This window comes from Sus scrofa, chromosome 12, assembly GCF_000003025.6.
Source record: "Sus scrofa isolate TJ Tabasco breed Duroc chromosome 12, Sscrofa11.1, whole genome shotgun sequence".
Classification (NCBI taxonomy): Eukaryota; Metazoa; Chordata; class Mammalia; order Artiodactyla; family Suidae; genus Sus; species Sus scrofa.
In genome coordinates, this window is record NC_010454.4 from 5,242,589 (window position 1) to 5,259,593 (window position 17,005).

Below are 17,005 nucleotides of genomic sequence, written 5' to 3' on the forward strand. Positions count from 1 at the left end.
TTCTGCAGTAATCAAAGATACAACACCATTGGTCCAAAAATAGATGGTTGAAGATTAGTATTTTTCATTTATAGGCAGGATATTTGTTTAACTAATTTTACTGTGACTTCTTTTTTTTTTTTTTTTTTTTTTTTTTGTCTTTTTGCTATTTCTTTGGGCCGCTCCCGCGGCATATGGAGGTTCCCAGGCCAGGGGTCGAATCGGAGCTGTAGCTCCCGGTCTACACCAGAGCCACAGCAACTCGGGATCTGAGCCGAGTCTGCAACCCACACACCACAGCTCCTGGCAACACTGGATCGTCAACCCACTGAGCTAGGGCAGGGACCGAACCCACAACCTCATGGTTCCTGGTCGGATTCGTTAACCACTTCGCCATGACGGGAACTCCACTGTGACTTCAATTTTAAAAAATACAAAAAGAAGATTGATTATAAATCTTGCAATAAAAACTCCCAATTAGCATGAGCTAGTGACTAAAATCCAAAATATAATTTACTTCATCTTTTGACTCTATCAATTATAAAAATTTTATTGCGTACTCAATGTCTTTGAATTTTATTAGTTTTATAATAAAGTTTATAAACTTTCCATGACTTCAAAAACTTTTCATCTTTGCTTTGGAATCCTACCCTGAAAATAAATTGGTATTACTTAGAGGCCTAAATAATTGGGGTTTTTCCCCAACCCTATTACTATAGATGGATATATTTTAGTAATATAATAGATTTGGAAAGAAAAGTTATTTTAAAATTCGAGTTTTTAGGGAGTTCTCTGGTGGCCCAGCGGGTTGAGTCTCTTGCATTCTCTCCGCTGTGGCTCTGGTTACTGCTGCGTGGCGTAGGTTTGATCCCTGGCCCAGAAATTCCCACATACTGCCTGTGTGGCAAAAAAGAAAAAAAGAAAAGAAAACAGTTTTGTCTGTGAATCTTTAGGGTATCCTTTATTTTGTTAAGGTTTTATTTTTTCCGTTGCCATTGATTTACAGCATTCTGTCAGTTTCTGCTGTACAGCACAGTGACTCACTCATACATATATATGTATTCTTTTTCTCTCATTACCCCCACCATACCTTTAGGGTGTCCTTTGTCTTTTTAGGGCTGCACCTGCAGAATATGGAGGTTCCCGGGCTAAGGGTCTAATCGGAGCTGCAGCTGCTGGCCTTTGCCAGAGCCACAGCAACGCAGGATCCAAGCCTCGTCTGCGACCTACACCACAGCTCACGGCAGCATCGGATCCTTAGCCCACTGAGCAAGGCCAGGGATTGAACCCGCAACCTCATGGTTCCTAATCGGATTTGTTTCTGCCGCGCCATGACGGGAATTCCTAGGGAATCCTTTAAATACAGAGTTGTAGACAGATGGCAGGGGGCGTAGTGGCCCTTTCTTGTGTGATGTTACCGTTCATAGCGGTTTGGTGGCAAATGTCGGGATATCTCACTGGGGCAGACATAAAGTATGTAATCCATTAAGCAGTATTTAATTTCATGGTGATATTAGGGATATGCCCCAATATCTTAATTCATTGGGTAAGATATTTAAGAGTATTTTCCGAGGTTTTTTTCCTTTTTGTTCATATGCTGCGTAAAAAATTGTTGTGTTTTTTTTTTCATGCATAGTTGAAAAAAAGGACACAAATAGTTCCTTAAAACTTTTGTGTATCTGACTTCATGTTGAAATAATATTTTGGATATATTGGAGTATTGGAATATCCAACATTGGGATATATACAATATATTCAAATTAATTTTACTTTAAAAAAATGTGGCTGTTAGGAGTTCCCTCTGTGGTGCAGTGGTTTAGAGTCTGACTGCAGTGGTTTGGGTCACTGCAGAGGTGTGCAGGTTCAGTCCCCGGCCTGGTGCAGTGGGTTAAAGATCTGGTGTTGCTGCAGCTGTGGCTTGGATTCAGTCCCTGGCCAGGAACTTCCATATGCCACAGGTGCAGCCATAAAAATAAAAAAATATATGTATGGCTGTTAGACTATTTATTTATTTTAAAATTTTTACCTGCCCCACAGCACATGGAGCTCCCAGGGTGGGGATCAGATCTGAGCTGCAGTCTCCACTTGAGATTCAGCTGCGGCGACACCAGATCCCCAACCCCCTGTGCAGGAGCGGGAATCAAACCCTCATCCCAGTGCTCCCAAGATGCTGCCGATCCCTTGTGCCACAGTGGGAGCTCCTAGATAATTTAAAATTACACATATGGGGGAGCTCCCGTTGTGGCTTAGCGGTTAACTAACCCGAATAGTATCCATTTGGACACAGGTTCGATCCCTGGCCTTGATCAGTGGGTTAAGGATCCGGTGTTGCCGTGAGCTGTGGTGTAAGTCGCAGATGCGGCTCCGATCTGCTGTAGCAGTGGCTGTGGTGCAGGCCGGCAGCTGTAGCTCTGATTCGACCCCTAGCCTGGGAACCTCCATGTGCCGAGGCTTCAGCCCTAAACTGACAAAAAAAGAAAAAAAAACACCTCTAGAACTTTTTCTCCTTGCAAGGCTGAACCTCTGTACTCATTCGACACGAATTCCCCCTTTTCCCTCCACTCACAGCTTATGTTTTAAACATAATTTTGGAGATCTGTATATCGTAAGGCTTCTTTTTTCCCCAGCTTTCTTGAGGTTTAATTGACATATAACATTGTGCAACTTTAAGGTGTACAACCTAATTATTTGATCTGCGCGTATCTTACAGAATGATTCCTGCAAGGTGTGTCTTCTTAAAGCCCAAAAAGAATTCTGAATATGAGTTTTGGTTAAGAAGTGATAGCCAACTAATAATGGAAAGCTTGCAGGCTATCTCCTAGTCATGGATTTTTTTCCCCATTAGCAGGTAGACAAGTGTTTTAGTGACATTCTTTTTTTTCTACTACTTCTGATTTTATCAGAGCTGCAGCTGCCGGCCTACACCACAGCCCCAGCAACGCGGGATCTGAGCCGCGTCTGCGACCTACACCACAGCTCACGGCCACGCCGGATCCTTAACCCACTGATCAAGGCCAGGGATCGAACCTGTTCTCATGGATCCTAGTCAGATTTGTTTCCATTGTGCCACAACGGAAACTCCCTATTGCTGATTTTCAGAGTGCAGTTTATATGAAGAAGTGAAAATGTGGGCAAATTATCCCCATGCATTTTTTTTTTTTAAACTAGAGACTGTTAGTGTGTTTGGCGTTCTTATCTGCTGTTGTGGTCCCTGCAGTAACGGGGCTCCGATCCACACATCTGGGCAGCCTGGGCAAATGGAATGCTTCACACAGGCAGCAAGGGGCACCTTTGCTCACTGCTTCTCTCTCTCTCTCTCTCTCTGTTTCTCTCGCTCGCTTGCTCACATCCAATTGGGGTTATTGGAAAGGTACATTTCAAAGAAAGGAAAAAGTAAGATTTTGGCTTTTATTTTATTTTTTCGTTTTTATCTTTTTTTGAGGGCCACACCTGTTGCATATGGAGATTCCTAGGCTAGGAGTCGAATCAGAGCTGTAGCTGAGGCCTACACCACAGCCACAGCAACACCGGACCCGAGCCACATCTGTGACCTACACCACAACTCATGGCAATTCCGGATCCTTAACCCACTGATCGAGGCCAGGGATCGAACCCAAATCCTCATGGATGCTAGTTGGAATGTTAACCCCCGAGCCACGACGGGAACTCCCTCCCCATTCTTTATTTCTGATTCAGGCAAGCTCTCCTGCAGTGTAAACGCCTTTCCCTTTTCTGATTTCACCTCATGTATATAATAAATGGATAATGTCTCATGTATGGGAAATAGATTTGACTGAGGTTCAACAGCTAATGACAAATTATTTGAGATGGCTTCTGCTTAGGGCAACTCAGCACCTCCCCTCCTATGAATTATGCACGTGGAAGAGAGGGCAAGCAAGTGCTAGACATGAATAATGGATAATTCAGCTTTCCTAAGTGGTGAATTGCAGCGTTGTGTCACTGCAGAGGCTGCTCTGTGTGCTTCCGTCTGGGCGGAAAAGCTTCAGGCGTTCCTCAGTGACAGCTTTGGTTTTGGCTATTACTCTCAAATTATGTTTTCCTCCTTGGTTTTTTGTTTGTTTTTTGTCTTCTGTCTTTTATGGCCTCACCCGCAGAATTTGGAGGTTCCCAGGCTAGGGATCTAATTGGAGCTGAGGCTGCCGGCCTACACCACAGCCACAGCAACGCCAGATCCGAGCCGCGTCTGCGACCCACTCCACAGCTCAGGGCAGTGCTGGATCCTAGTTGGGTTCGTTTCCACTGCACCACGACGGGAGCACCAGCTTCTTCATAGGTTGATCGTGATGAATCTCTCTTGTCTTTTTTTTTGAGTTTGCCGTAAACCTAAGCAATTGAAACATTTATCCTGGCCACACGCCACAGGAGACTTGCGGATTCCTAAGCTCTTTGTATGAGTCCAGGAGTCGGGGTGGGTGAGAACCTTGAGAAAGCGTGTTCTGGCCTGCGTCCTTCACTTTGAACAGGTCACCTTTGTGGAGGATTAGGTGGTAGAAACGTGGGTTAAGAAGCGTTCGTTTAGTCATCGGATTTGGAAAGCGTTTGCAGATGGAATGTGCCGTGTCGCCTAAGCCTCCCTTGGTGACTTTGTGTCGTCGCGTCCTGGCACCGTTCCTCCATGTGTCCAGATAAGGCACCTGGGGATTCTGACCCTGACGGCTGATTGTATCGGGTTCTTGTAGAGTTGAAAATATCCCTGCCTCCTGGCGGGTCAAGGTGGGGCCAAGCGAGCCGGCCATGCCTGATGGGTGTCCCTACAACCTTGGCCATTAGCCCTGCTAACGAATTTGACATGAGGGCGTGTATGTGTGTCTGTAGGTTTCACAGCACTAAGCTGTTGTTGTTCAATTAAACTCCATAATCGGTGTGGTAGTTGGTAGGTAAAGCCTGGGGCAGTGTTACTTAAATGTGTATTTTCTGGAGTTCCCGCTGTGGCTCAATGGGATCAGCAGCTTCTTGGGAGCTTTGGGATGCAGGTTCGATCCCCAGCCCGGCACAGTGGATTAAGGATCCGGTGTTGCCACAGCTGCAGCTTGGATCTGATCCCTGGCCCGGGAACTCCATATATGCAGGGGCAGCCAGAAACGAAAATAATAATAATAATGATAATAAATTTATATGTTCCTATTAGACAGTCATTTTGCATCAAATAGGAAAAACGAAGAGCTTCTCTGTGGAGGGTTATGGAGGTATGCACGTGGCGGGTGGAGGTGCTGAGACTTTCGTATATAGGTATCAGCCGGCTTATGAGACTCTAGACCAAGAAGTGTGTGTGTGTGTGTGTGTGTGTGCGCGCTTGCACGTGCACACTGACACCTGTGGCTAAGATTCCCAAATACGTGAAGGACAAGGAAATACACGTCGGGTTTAAGGGAAAATATCAGGAGCAAAACACATGTATGTGTTCATTGGCGTGCGTTGTGGAGTCTCTGGGCTTGATGGTATCCTGGGCTCGGGTAAGGATTCAGTTAAGGACAAAAGCAACACAGTCATCTATTTTATGTTTGGTGACTTGGGTTCTCACTGCTGTGATCCCGCTTCTTTTGTGCCACTGTTCCCGATCAAGAGAAGAAAATTCTGGAGTTCCTGTTGTGGCTCAGCAGGTTAAGAATCTGACCAGTATCCATGAGGATGCAGGTTTGATCCCTGGCCTCACTCAGTGGGTTAAGGATCTGGCGTTGCCGTGAGCTGTGGTGTAGGTTGCAGATGCGGCTCAGAGCTGGTGTTTCTGTGGCTGTGGTGTAGGCCTCAGCTACAGCTCTGATTCCACCGCTAGCCCGGAAATTTCCATATGCTGCAGGTGCGGCCCTAAAAAAAAAAAAAGAAAGAAAGAAAAATTCTCCCAGGGTTAGAAATCACTTGGAATATTTGTTGAAAGGCTGAGGGTTTTTTGGTTTGTTTCTGTTTTTCCAAATCAGCTTTTTCACTTCGTTTGGTTTGACGGGTGTCTGTTTGCTGTTTCTGTCTCCTGCCCGCTAGGAAGCTACTTCGCCAGCCACTTCATCATGGGAGGGGAGAAGTTTGACTCGACTCATCCCGAAGGCTACCTGTTTGGAGAGAACAGCGATCTGAACTTTCTGGGGAACAGACCCGTGGCGGTATGCTTACGATCCATTCCCTTCCACGTGGGGCCAAGCGCCGAGTCAAATGGTCTTGACATAAGTGGGTAGTAGCTGGTTTGGCACTGGTGGTAGCTTGGTCTGGGTTGAGAGGGACCCCGAAGCCTCTTTGCTGGGTGGGGGCTCCTGGCACTTGAGGCTGACCTGTGGGAAAGTACAGAGTCTGCCCGCAGGTGGGGACGTCCCACCAAACCCAGCTGTCCTGGGACCTGCAGCTCTGCCTAAGTGCCCCCTCTTCAGGCTGCCCTTGCCCAGCCCTCGCTGGCGCCCACCCCACTTTTTGTTCCTCTTGATACCATAGCGCTTGATACCGTAGCAGCTTTGATTTCTCTGTCGCTTTCTCTGTCTATTCCCTGCCTCCCCCATGCAAAGGAACATTTCATAGGGCGAAGGTCCTTCTGCTGTTGCCTCTCAGCACCCAGGGCACAGCCTGGGACATGATGATAAGCCCTTAATGAAGCTCTGTTGAGTGCATGGCTGAAAACGTTTCCCTCCATATCTGAGTTGATATCAGACTCTCTCCGTTCATTCAACTCATTCCATAACCTTTTATGGAGGCTTTTCTCTGCGCCCAGCCTGAGGCTTGGTAATAAGCGCTGCCATGTGGCTATTGAGTGGCTCCTGTGTGTGAGGGAAGGCCCTAGAGACGTCTCAGCCATTACTCCGAATCGTCGTAAAGACCCACCTGGCGGAGGGCTTGTTATAACGCCCCTTCGGTACGCAAGAGAACTGGGCTTCCAAGAGGCCCACAGCGACAGCAGCTTTATGAAATGCGTACTGTGTTCCAGCCCCCGCCCTAAGGGCCTTACAGAGAGTTTTCCCAAAGTCCCATAACTAGATCCGCCTAGCCACGGATCAGCGACCTTCCTGCTGCTTCTCACTGCTTCACGATATCTCGCCTTCCTCCAGAAACTGCCTGCTTCGCGGGGCAGACCACACATCGGAACGGGAAATGTTTCCGGAGCAGCAAAGGGCTGAAGGATCGGGTTCAGTAGGACTTGAGAGCAGGGAGGAGCGTGGCAAGGGCAGGTGCTGGGCTCTTGGCGCCGACAAGAGGTAGCGGGGTTGACCGAGTCTTTGGCGAATGGCTGGTTTTCCCTGGGCGGGCGGGGAAGGGGCTTCCTGGGAGTGAGGCAGAGCACAGGCCGGAAAGCATTCAGGTTTCTGTTGAATCAGCAACCGTTGATGGAGCCGCTACGATGTTCCAGGTGCTGCGATAGGTGCTGGGGATGCAGAGCTGAAATGAGCATGGTTTGTCCGTCCCCTGGAACAAATAAGGAAGCCAGTCTGGCGGGAGTGGACCTTTCCTGATGGTGAAACACGATTAGAGAGGGAGGTGGGCGCTCCATCACTCCCAGAGGCTTCTGACTCTCCTGTAGGCTCGGGGAGTGTTGAAGATTTGTAGGCAGATAAAAGTCCCGGAGAAATTGGGTGTTTTTTGGTTTAGGTTTTTTAGGAAGGTTAATCTGACGGCGGTCTTCCCTCCGGAGCTTTAAAACACTTTTGTTGGTGGTTTTCACTGTTTTCTTCCTTTCTATCTGGAGTGACCCCCCCATGTGTCCCCTCCTGAGTCCAGTGGTTCATTTCAAATTACCAAGTCCTTTCTGCTTCAGAGTCACTTATGATAACTCACGCTTATCAAACATCTGCTCTTTGATTTTGCTATTGCTACCTTAGCCATTTGAGTAAAAAGATTTTTTTTTTCCTGTTTGAGCCGGATGAGCACTCTTTCTCACTAGCCAGGAGTCAGCTCGTGCTCAGGAAACGCCCTTTCTTCTCCAGTGGGCTTTTGCCATTGGCGTCTGCTGCTTCTCCCCTTTTCTTTTCTTCTAGTATCAAAATGGTTTTATATACTTAAAAATTTTGTTTTTTACCTTTTTGGTCCATAAAGATGATTTTTAAAACAAGTGAACTTAGGGAGTTCCCGTCGTGGCTCAGCAGTTAACAAATCCGACTAGGAACCATGAGGTTGCGGGTTCGATCCCTGGCCGTGCTCAGTGGGTTAAGGATCTGGTGTTGCCGTGAGCTGTGGTGTAAGTTGCAGACACGGCTCGGATCCTGCGTTGCTGTGGCTGTGGTGTAGGCTGGCGGCTACAGCTCCGATTTGACCCCTAGCCTGGGAACCTCCATATGCCATGGAAGTGGCCCAAGAAATGGCAAAAAGGCAAAACAAGTGAACTTGGAGTTCCCGCCATGGGGCAGCAGGATCGGCAGTGTCTTGGACGTGATAGGACACAGGTTCGATCCCCAGCCAGTCCCCGTTGGGTCGGGGACCCAGTGTGGCTGCACGTGTGGCTTAGGTCGCAGCTACGGCTCGAATCTGATCCGTGGCCCCGGAGCTCCATGTGCCTTGGGGAGGCCAAAAAAGAAAAACAAGAACCAAAGAGGGGGAGCGCTTCTTCAGGTTCGTTTTGAGGTTTCTGTGGCTGACAAACCTTCCCCAAGTCTCACCTTCTCGTTCACCCCCCTGTCTGAGCCTGTGAGTGGCGGAGCACCTCGGCCTTCACTTTGAGGCTTTATCCCAAAGGAGCACCCACGTGGACCTTTCCGTTGTTGTTTTTGTGGACTAACCATTAAACATGCTTAATGTTGCACAGAGCAAATGCTTTCAAAGGACACCAGGCACCATGATTTCATGTTAAGAGAGAAAATCAGGGTAAATTCAAAGAGGTAGGTAGAGAGAGTCCCTTGGTGGCCTAGAGGCTAAGGATCTGGTGCTGTCCCTGCTGTGGTGCAGGTGCAGTCCCCGGCCCAGGAACTTATGTATGCCATGGGTGCGGCCAAAAAAAAGAGGTAGGTAGAAATATTGACTGCAGAAGAACTGAAGCACGTTTCCTTTCCCTTTCCATCTTTCTTAGCTACTAGCAGCTGACACTGGCTGGTCATTCCAAGCTCCGTGTAGCTTATTTTGCCCTCCGACCCTAATGAAGAGGGTGCTGATTTGATGGAAAACAAGAGACACATGGAATTGAGACCAAGTTGCAGAGCCTGGACGTGGCTGAGTCAGGATTTGTCCCTGGGGGTCCAGCTCCAGAGCCTGGGGCCCTCGGCCCTTTCCCACTGGTCGGATCAAGGGTACTCGGGAGCCCTGCGCACATCCCAGGCTGGTCCGTTGGAGCAGGTCCCTAAGTGCGGTTTGTGAGATACGGCGCACGAGCCGTTCAAAAGTAGCCAGGGGCGGTGGCATGGTCTCCTGAATCTCTCCTGAGAGTCCCTGCTTGGGGTGTAAATCTGCCTGCTGACCCGACCTCCTGCGTGTCAGCTTGCGTAGGGGAAGGCCCGGCAATTGAAGGCTGATCTGTCGCCTGAGTTCTGCAGAGCTGACCTCCACTGTCCAGGAACTCGCATCTCGCAGTCACTCAGTGGGTATCAGGTTGCAGAGGAAAGAGAACAGCCTTATAAAGCCATCCAGCGGCTCCAGGCAAGGACAGCTCCTCTTCCCAGAGAGGCAGGGACAAAATACATTGAAACGAATTGTTAGATTAAAATATAAATGCTGGAGTTCCCGTTGTGGCTCAGCGGGTTAAGAACCTAACTAGTATTGGAGTTCCTGTCCTGGCTCAGAGGTAATGAACCCAACTAGTATCCATGAGGATGTGGGTTCAATCCCTGGCCTCACTCAGTGGATTAAGGATCTGGTGTTGCCATAAGCTGCTGTGTAAGTCACAGATGCAACTTGGATCCCACGTGGCTGTGGCATAGGCTGGTGGCTGCAACTCTGATTTGACCCCTAGCCTGGAAACGTCCAGATGCCATGTGTATATATAGACACACACACACACGGATATGCAAATGCCATAGACTCCCTGGCTTCTGGGATTTGTGGCATTTGTTGTCATTTCTTTATTTTTTTGGTCACACCTGTGGCATGCAGAAGGTCCCAGGCCTGGGATCAAACCCACCCACAGCTGTGACCTGAGCCACAATGCTGGATTCTTAACCCACAGAGGCACCAGGGGAACCCCAATTTCCTGTCATTTCTGAATAATCAGACTAAGACAAGGACCACTCCAGGGAGTGGTTACACTGAGCGGATCTCCCATTTAGCTTAATCCATCCAAGTCAAGCTTATTATCAAGTCTTCAGGTCAGATTTAAAGAACCAGAGTGTGTGTGTGTGTGTGTATCTAGAAAGATGGCTGAACAGCACTTGGAATCAAGATTTCACGTTTTACTTACATATTATTATTATTATTATTGCCTTTTAGGGCTGCACCCGAAGCATATGGATGTTCCCAGGCTATGGGTCAAATCGAATTGGAACTATAGCTGCCCACCTACACCACAGCCACAGCAACTTGGGATCCTAGCCACATCTGTGACCTACACCGCAGCTCAGGACAACGCCAGATCCCCAAGCCATTGAGCAAGGCCAGGGATCAAACCCAAATCCGCATGGATGCTAGTTGGATTTGTTTTCGCCGTGCCATGATGGGAACTCCCACATCTGTCTCTTAAACGCTTTGCAACCTTGGCAAGCCTGCCGCTCAGGCTCTCAAATTACCCTCTTGAAAAGAGGAGGCAATTCTGACTTTATTAGGAGTGTCGTGCTTGAAAAATGCATTGGAATTGCTGCATGAAAGGAATATGGAGCTGGAGTTCCCCTTGTGGTGCCGCAGATTCAAATCCGACTAGTATCCATGAGGATGCGGATTTGATCCCTGGCCTCGCTCAGGGGGTTGAGGATCTGGCGTTGCTGTGAGCTGTGGTGTAGATCGAAGATGCGGCTCGGATCCTGAGTTGCTATGGCTGTAGTGGAGGCTGGCAGCTGCAGCTCTGATTCGACCCCTAGCCTGGTGAATTTCCATATGCTGTGGGTGCGGCCCTAAAAAGCGAAGGAAGGAAGGAAGGAAGGAAATAGGTTAGCTCACTCACTAACCTCTCAGGTTAGTTATTTCTGCAGCTGTTGACTGCTCTGGGTGGAGAGAATACTGGTTCTTCGTTTACTGTCTCAAGCAGTGAACCGGGCTTCTCGAGGTCTTTATGCTCTGGTCGCTGCACAGAGGAGAGAAGATTGTTGTGTCTGTACAGCATGCTTGTACAACGTTAGGTAAAGGCCATCCCACCCCTTCCTGGATGGCGAAGAGCTGGTGCTGACGTTTTGGCCCTTTATTGCATGAGATCTTATTTTGCTGAGGCAAATTACTGCCACGCTCTCAATTACGTCGAGGCTCAGTGCCTTCGGGATTGTCAGAGTATCGGATGGTATCTCGCCCTACCTGCGTTCAGATCTCTGTCATCTGGGAGGAAGCAGCTCGGTTTTGGTCATTCTCCACATCCTCTCGTTCGTTCTTTCTCAGGCCCCACACACTCTTCTCACGCTCTCTGCAACCAGGCTGCTCAGCTGGCTTAAGAACCAAGGCGGGCTTTCCTTCTTCCTCTAAAGGAGACAGATCCGAAATTGTGCTTACGCCCAGTCCCTGGAAACTGAACTCTCTATTAGTCACAGGTGTGCAGGGAGACCAAGTTCTTGAAAGGAACTTGGCGATGTGTTCATCTGGGAAGCAGAATTTCGCCCGGTTTTGTATCAGCCAGGGTGCCGTTCATTCATTTGTTCAGGAAATACCTACGAGTCGTGTGTTGTGCCGGCAGCTGGGAGTACATGTTGGCCCTTGCCTCAAGGAGCTCCGGCTGAGAGGGGTGGGCGGGTTGCCCCCGACCGTGGTGGATCACGGTCATTCTATGAGAAAGATGGGGCCAGGGCACCCTGGGAGCACAGATGAGTGGGGTCCCCCTGCCCAGGGCCCCAGCTCTGAGGGATGACTTGGACCTGGAGGGTTGAGCAGGATTCCCAGGTGGAGATTGGGAAGGTCGTTAAGGCCCAGTTTACAAGCGACGTGAGGAAGCTCACAGGTGCAAAGATGCATGACAGGCTTCCAGATCGCAAATGGACTGAAGGGACTGGGGGCCGATGAGGTTGGAAGGATAAACTGGGCCCATGTTTGAAGGGCCGTGAATGTCGTATTGAGCAGCTTATAGTTCTCTGTCCACGGCAGGAAGAAGGTCATGGTCAGGAGAAGCTCGTCAGTGACCAGCTTTGGGGTGTAGTTACGCTGTTGCCATCCTGGAGCCTCCATCTATAAAAATACCTTTTTTTTTTTTTGGCTGCACCTGCAGCATATGCAAGTTTCTGGGCAAGGGATCAATCCAAGCCGCAACTGCAACCTGAGCTACCATGGAGATAACACCAGATCCTTAACCCACCATTCCACAGTGGGAACTCCCTAAAAAGACCCGTCTTGCTGGCATATTTTAAGAATTCAAACCGTGACAACAATTATGATTTGGTTTTCATTTTAGAAAGTTAACTCTTTAAATCCACTCAGTGAATTAGCAGTAGAGTGAATGGAAACAAGAGGAAACAGGGAACCCGTTAGGAAGTAGCCGTTATTTTAATGTAGTTCAGAATGAAACGTGCCTGAACTAGGACTGTGGCATTCAAAACCAGGGACGGGGCAGGTTCAAGAGCTGCGGGCCGTGCGAGGCGGGGAAGGGATGCTCAGGGTGGGTTTTGTCTGCAGGTCCATGTGTGTCCAGGCCCCCGGGTAACCGGACAGGTTGGTCACAAGCATCTCGTGCCTTCGAGCCAGGCTGCGGTAACAGAGCACCGCAGGCCGGTGGCCTAAACATCAGAAAGTCATTTCTCACAGTTCTTCTGGAGGCCGGGAAGGCCAAGACCAAGGCGCCAGCAGATTGGGTTGCTGGCGAAGTCCCTCTTCCTGGCCGGTGACGACGCCTTCGTCCTGTGTCTTCACGTGGCAGAGAGAGGCTTGATGTCTTTCTTCCTCTTCCCATGAAGCCACTGATCCCATCTTGGGGACCCCACCCTCCTGGGGACCTCATCTCACCCTTATGGCCTCCCCAAGGCCCCATCTCCGGCTGTCGTCACATTGGGAGTTGGTCTTTGCCGTATGAATGGGGGCGGGGGCGGGGGACGAAACGGGGTCCAGAGCACAATCAGAAGTCTACGGAGAGGGGGCCTCTTTCCTCTGTGTGCGTGGGATTGGATTTTTTGCCTTTTGCCTGCTGTCTTCTTTCTTTCTTCCTTCCTTTGTAATTGTGCTGCAGCTGGCTTTTGTTGGGGGCGTTCAGTTTGGCAACATCCCTTTTTCCGCTGCGGCCCAGCTGCTTCACGGCTCCGCACCGCCGTGGGAAGGAAAACTCACACGCGCGTGTGTCTCCTCTGCCCTCGGGGTTCTACTGCAGCGCTGACTCACTTTTGACCTCAGTGGGCTTCCCGCACATCGGGCAGGACTCGTTAGACAAATTATAGCGTGTCGAGGCGATGAACCGGTATTCAGCCAAAAATAAAGTCGATCTGTATCCCTTGAGATAAAAATATATCCACCACCGCATAGTTTGCCTAAAAAAAGCAAGATGCTATATATAATGAGGAGTCTGGTTTCACTTCTGATAAAAAAAATAACAGCGTATAAAAATATATGTGTACATTTATGTTAATATTCACAGGTGCATAAAAATTCATCAGAACAGTGCATTTTTAGCTGTGAACCCGTGTCCTCTTGGGGTTCCTCAGGGAGGGGAGCTGCTTCTTGCTTCGTATTCTCTCTTGTTTGAATTTTCCCTGGTGAACATGTTTTCATGTTTTAACTAAAAGCATTTTAATATTCTTTAAAAATAGAGAAGGGACTCTTGCTGGGCTCAGGAAGGAAGTAGGTCTGGGAGAATATGTAGAAGTAGGAAAATTAAGGAAGTCGACAGTATAATGGGTTTTGTTTATTTATTTTTTTTTAGTGAACTGCAGGAAGGGTGGGGTCTGCCGAGTGGGGTTTCGGCATGGACCAAGAAGTGGCTGTGGCTTGCAGAGAATGACAGAGACCTCAGAGTGAGCATGGGAAGGGATGGAGCTGGTAGCTTCATCCTCTTGGTGTCAGCGTGCAAGGATTTCACCTTTAGAGAAATGTCAGGTTCGGTGTGGATACAGCCTTCTTTTTTTAGGGCTAAACCCTCGGCATATGGAAGTTCTCAGGCTAGGGGTTGAAATGGAGCTACAGCTGTCAGCCCACACCACATCCACAGTAATGTCAGATCTGAGCCTCATCTTTGACCTGCACCACAGCTCATGGCAACGCCAGATCCTTAACCCATGGAGCAAGGCCAGGGATCGAACCCATAACCTCATGGATCCCAGCCTGGTTCGTTAACCACTGAGCCATGAAGGGAGCTCTGATGTGGCCTTCTTTTAACAACCTGAGAGCAAAAGAAAACCCAGGCAGCTTTACATGAGGATTTTAAAATTTTTATTTATGTTTATTTATTTTTGTCTTTTTAGGGCCACACCCCTGGCATATGGAGGTTCCCAGGCTGGGGGTCCAGTCGGAGCTGCAGCTCCCGGCCTACACCACAGCCACAGCAATGCAGGATATGAGCTGTGTTTGCAACCTATACCACAGCTCATGGCAACACTGGATCCTTTAACCCACTGAGCAAGGCCAGGGATCGAACCTGTGTCCTCATGGATATTAATCCCGTTTGTTGCTACTGAGCCACCACAGGAACTCTACATAAGGATTTTTTTTTTAGAAACAGCATTTCTGGGAGTTCCCTGGTGGCTCTGCTGGTTAAGAACCTGGCATTGTCACTGCTGCAGCTCAGGTTCCATCCCTGACCTGGAATTGCTACGTGCCAGCAAACGGAAACAGCTGGAGATATAAAGATGGATAAAATGAAATCCCTGCCTGAAGGAACTTACTTATAACCCAGGAATATCTGCATGTTGGAGGAGGGGCTGGCGAGCAAAGGCACAGAAACCTCTAAGCAAGGTGGTGTGGGGCCTTGCACATGGCTCAGGGTACCGGAGGGTCGGAGGAGACACAGCAAGAGATAAGGCTGTGGGTGCCAGCCTAGACCAGGGGCCCTGTGTGCCTTCCTGCCAACTTTGGACTTTTATCCTGTGGGCGCGGGGAGCCACTCGTGGGTTTTAAAGTGGGAGTCCTGGAGTTTCCGTCGTGGCTCAGTGGTTAACAAATCCAACTAGGAGCCACGAAAGTTGCAGGTTCGATCCCTGGCCTCGCTCCGTGGGTGAAGGGTCCGTTGTTACCGTGAGCTGTGGTGTAGGTCGCAGATGAGGCTTGGATCCTGCGTCGCTGTGGCTCTGGCGTCGGCTGGCAGCTGTAGCTCCCATTCGACCCCTAACCTGGGAACCTCCACATGGCTCGGGAGCAGCGCTAGAAAAGGCAAAAAGACCAAAAATAAAAATAAAAAAACAAAAACCTGGGGGTCCTCTCACGTGCGTTTTGGCAGATTTACTCAGAGGACCGTGCGGACGACGAGTTAGAGCTGGACGTGGGGCTGAGGTGACTGTGAGGACAGATAAAGGAGAACCACTTGTTCACGCGGGACCTGATGCAGTCTGACCCCGGGGCGCAGAAGGACGAAGCGGGCCCTGATCAGGGAGGCGGAACTGCCGTTGGAAACCGAGGAGCGTCCAGGGCTTGGTCGTCAGACTGGCTTCCAGGCCTCCCAGAGAACACGGCCAGCCAGGGGCTCTTCCTGTTTCATGCGGCAGCGCATGCCAGCATGCCAGCTCCTCTCAGCCTCGTGCCCGCCCCGGAATCATTGCGTGTGCTCCGCTGCTCCGCCAAGCTCCCAAGAGGCCCCTTCCCCCACCTCCCACGAGACCCAGGCCTCTGCCAGGGTGTCAGTTCTGAGGCCTGGGAGGCTGCCCTCTTAGCGTCAGCTCGGCCTCAGGCTGCTCCCTATTCCAGCACCTTCAGGATCCACACGTCCCTCTAGATCCTGCCAGCGCGTGTCTTAGCCTGATCCCCTGGTGTGTTTGGGGTGATTGTTACAAACACCTTCTCTTAGCAGGTCCAGCAGACCCCTCCGAGGGACACTGAGACTTGGCCCCAACTATGGTCTAGTGGCCAGAGGAAGATGGGGCGGACCTTGGTAGGCAAGCCCTGTCTCGTAAGGTGCTTGTCTTGAGCAAGGGGGAGAGGGAGTTGGCCACTTCGCAGGCCCAGGGAATCTGGGTTCATGGTTCCAAGTCAGTTAACACAGACATCCACGTCTCAAGGCTTAGAGTTCATTCCTTTCCATCAGGCCCTGACTGGGACTCAGGAAACCTGCCTGGGCCGAGCTCTGCCAGTCCTTCCAAGTGGGTCCCGTGCCTGCAGGAGATGAGTGTTTTTAGGCTGCCCAACTATCACACTTGGCTTCACGCTGGTTCTTTTTCCCCTCGGCATATGGACGTTCCCAGGCAAGGGGTCGAATAGGCGCAGCAACTGCCAGCCTGCACCACAGCAACGCCAGATCCTTAACCCACTCAGTGGGGCCAGGGCTCAAACCCACATCCTCATCCACGCCAGATGAGTTCGTTACTACCGGCTGTGACGGGAACTCCTGGGTTCTCGTTGATGGTGGCTGTGTCTGAGACAGCCTTCTTCTGCTTTCGGTGAACACACGGGTCTTAATAACAGCCACCCAGCTCCACAGCTGGAACTGCCGCTGGGGCTGGGAACACAGACCTGGTGAGGGGCAGAGGGGGTACCAGCGTGTCTCTGCCTGTCCTGCACACATGTCTGCCCTTGGTTTGGCTTGGTTTGGTTTTTCTCTCTTTCTTTTTACAGCCTCACCTGTGGCACATGGATGTTTCCAGGCTAGGGGTCGAATCGGAGCTGCCGGCCTACACCACAGCCACAGCAACAGGATCTGAGCCACATCTGCGACCTACACCGCAGCTTGCAGCAATGCCAGATCCTTAACCCACTGAGTGAGGCCGAGGATCAAACCCACATCCTCACGGACACTGTCTTGGGCTCTTAACCCACTGAGCCACAGTAGGAACTCCACGCCCTTGTCTTTTAATCGAATGCTATGTCTTGGAGGCCATTCTGTATCCCTTTATATAGGCTGAGGTTCTTTTCC

The 17,005-nt window shown here is 49.9% G+C and overlaps 1 protein-coding gene across 12 annotated transcripts in view; it reads left to right on the forward strand.

The window, feature by feature from the left end:
* RNF157 (ring finger protein 157) overlaps positions 1–17,005 on the forward strand; it is an 80,220-nt gene that overhangs the window by 16,611 nt on the left and 46,604 nt on the right. For 11 of the 12 annotated variants that reach the window (XR_001304377.2, XR_001304379.2, XR_001304378.2 and 8 more), the window contains exon 1: positions 5,978–6,095. Coding sequence is in view for 1 of the 12 variants with exons in the window: in XM_003357958.4 (XP_003358006.1) it covers positions 5,977–6,095 (119 nt within the window). In the remaining 11 variants the exon portion in view is untranslated. Of the gene's footprint in view, positions 1–5,976; positions 6,096–17,005 lie in introns of those variants that run through there. The other variant, XM_003357958.4, reaches the window with a different exon arrangement.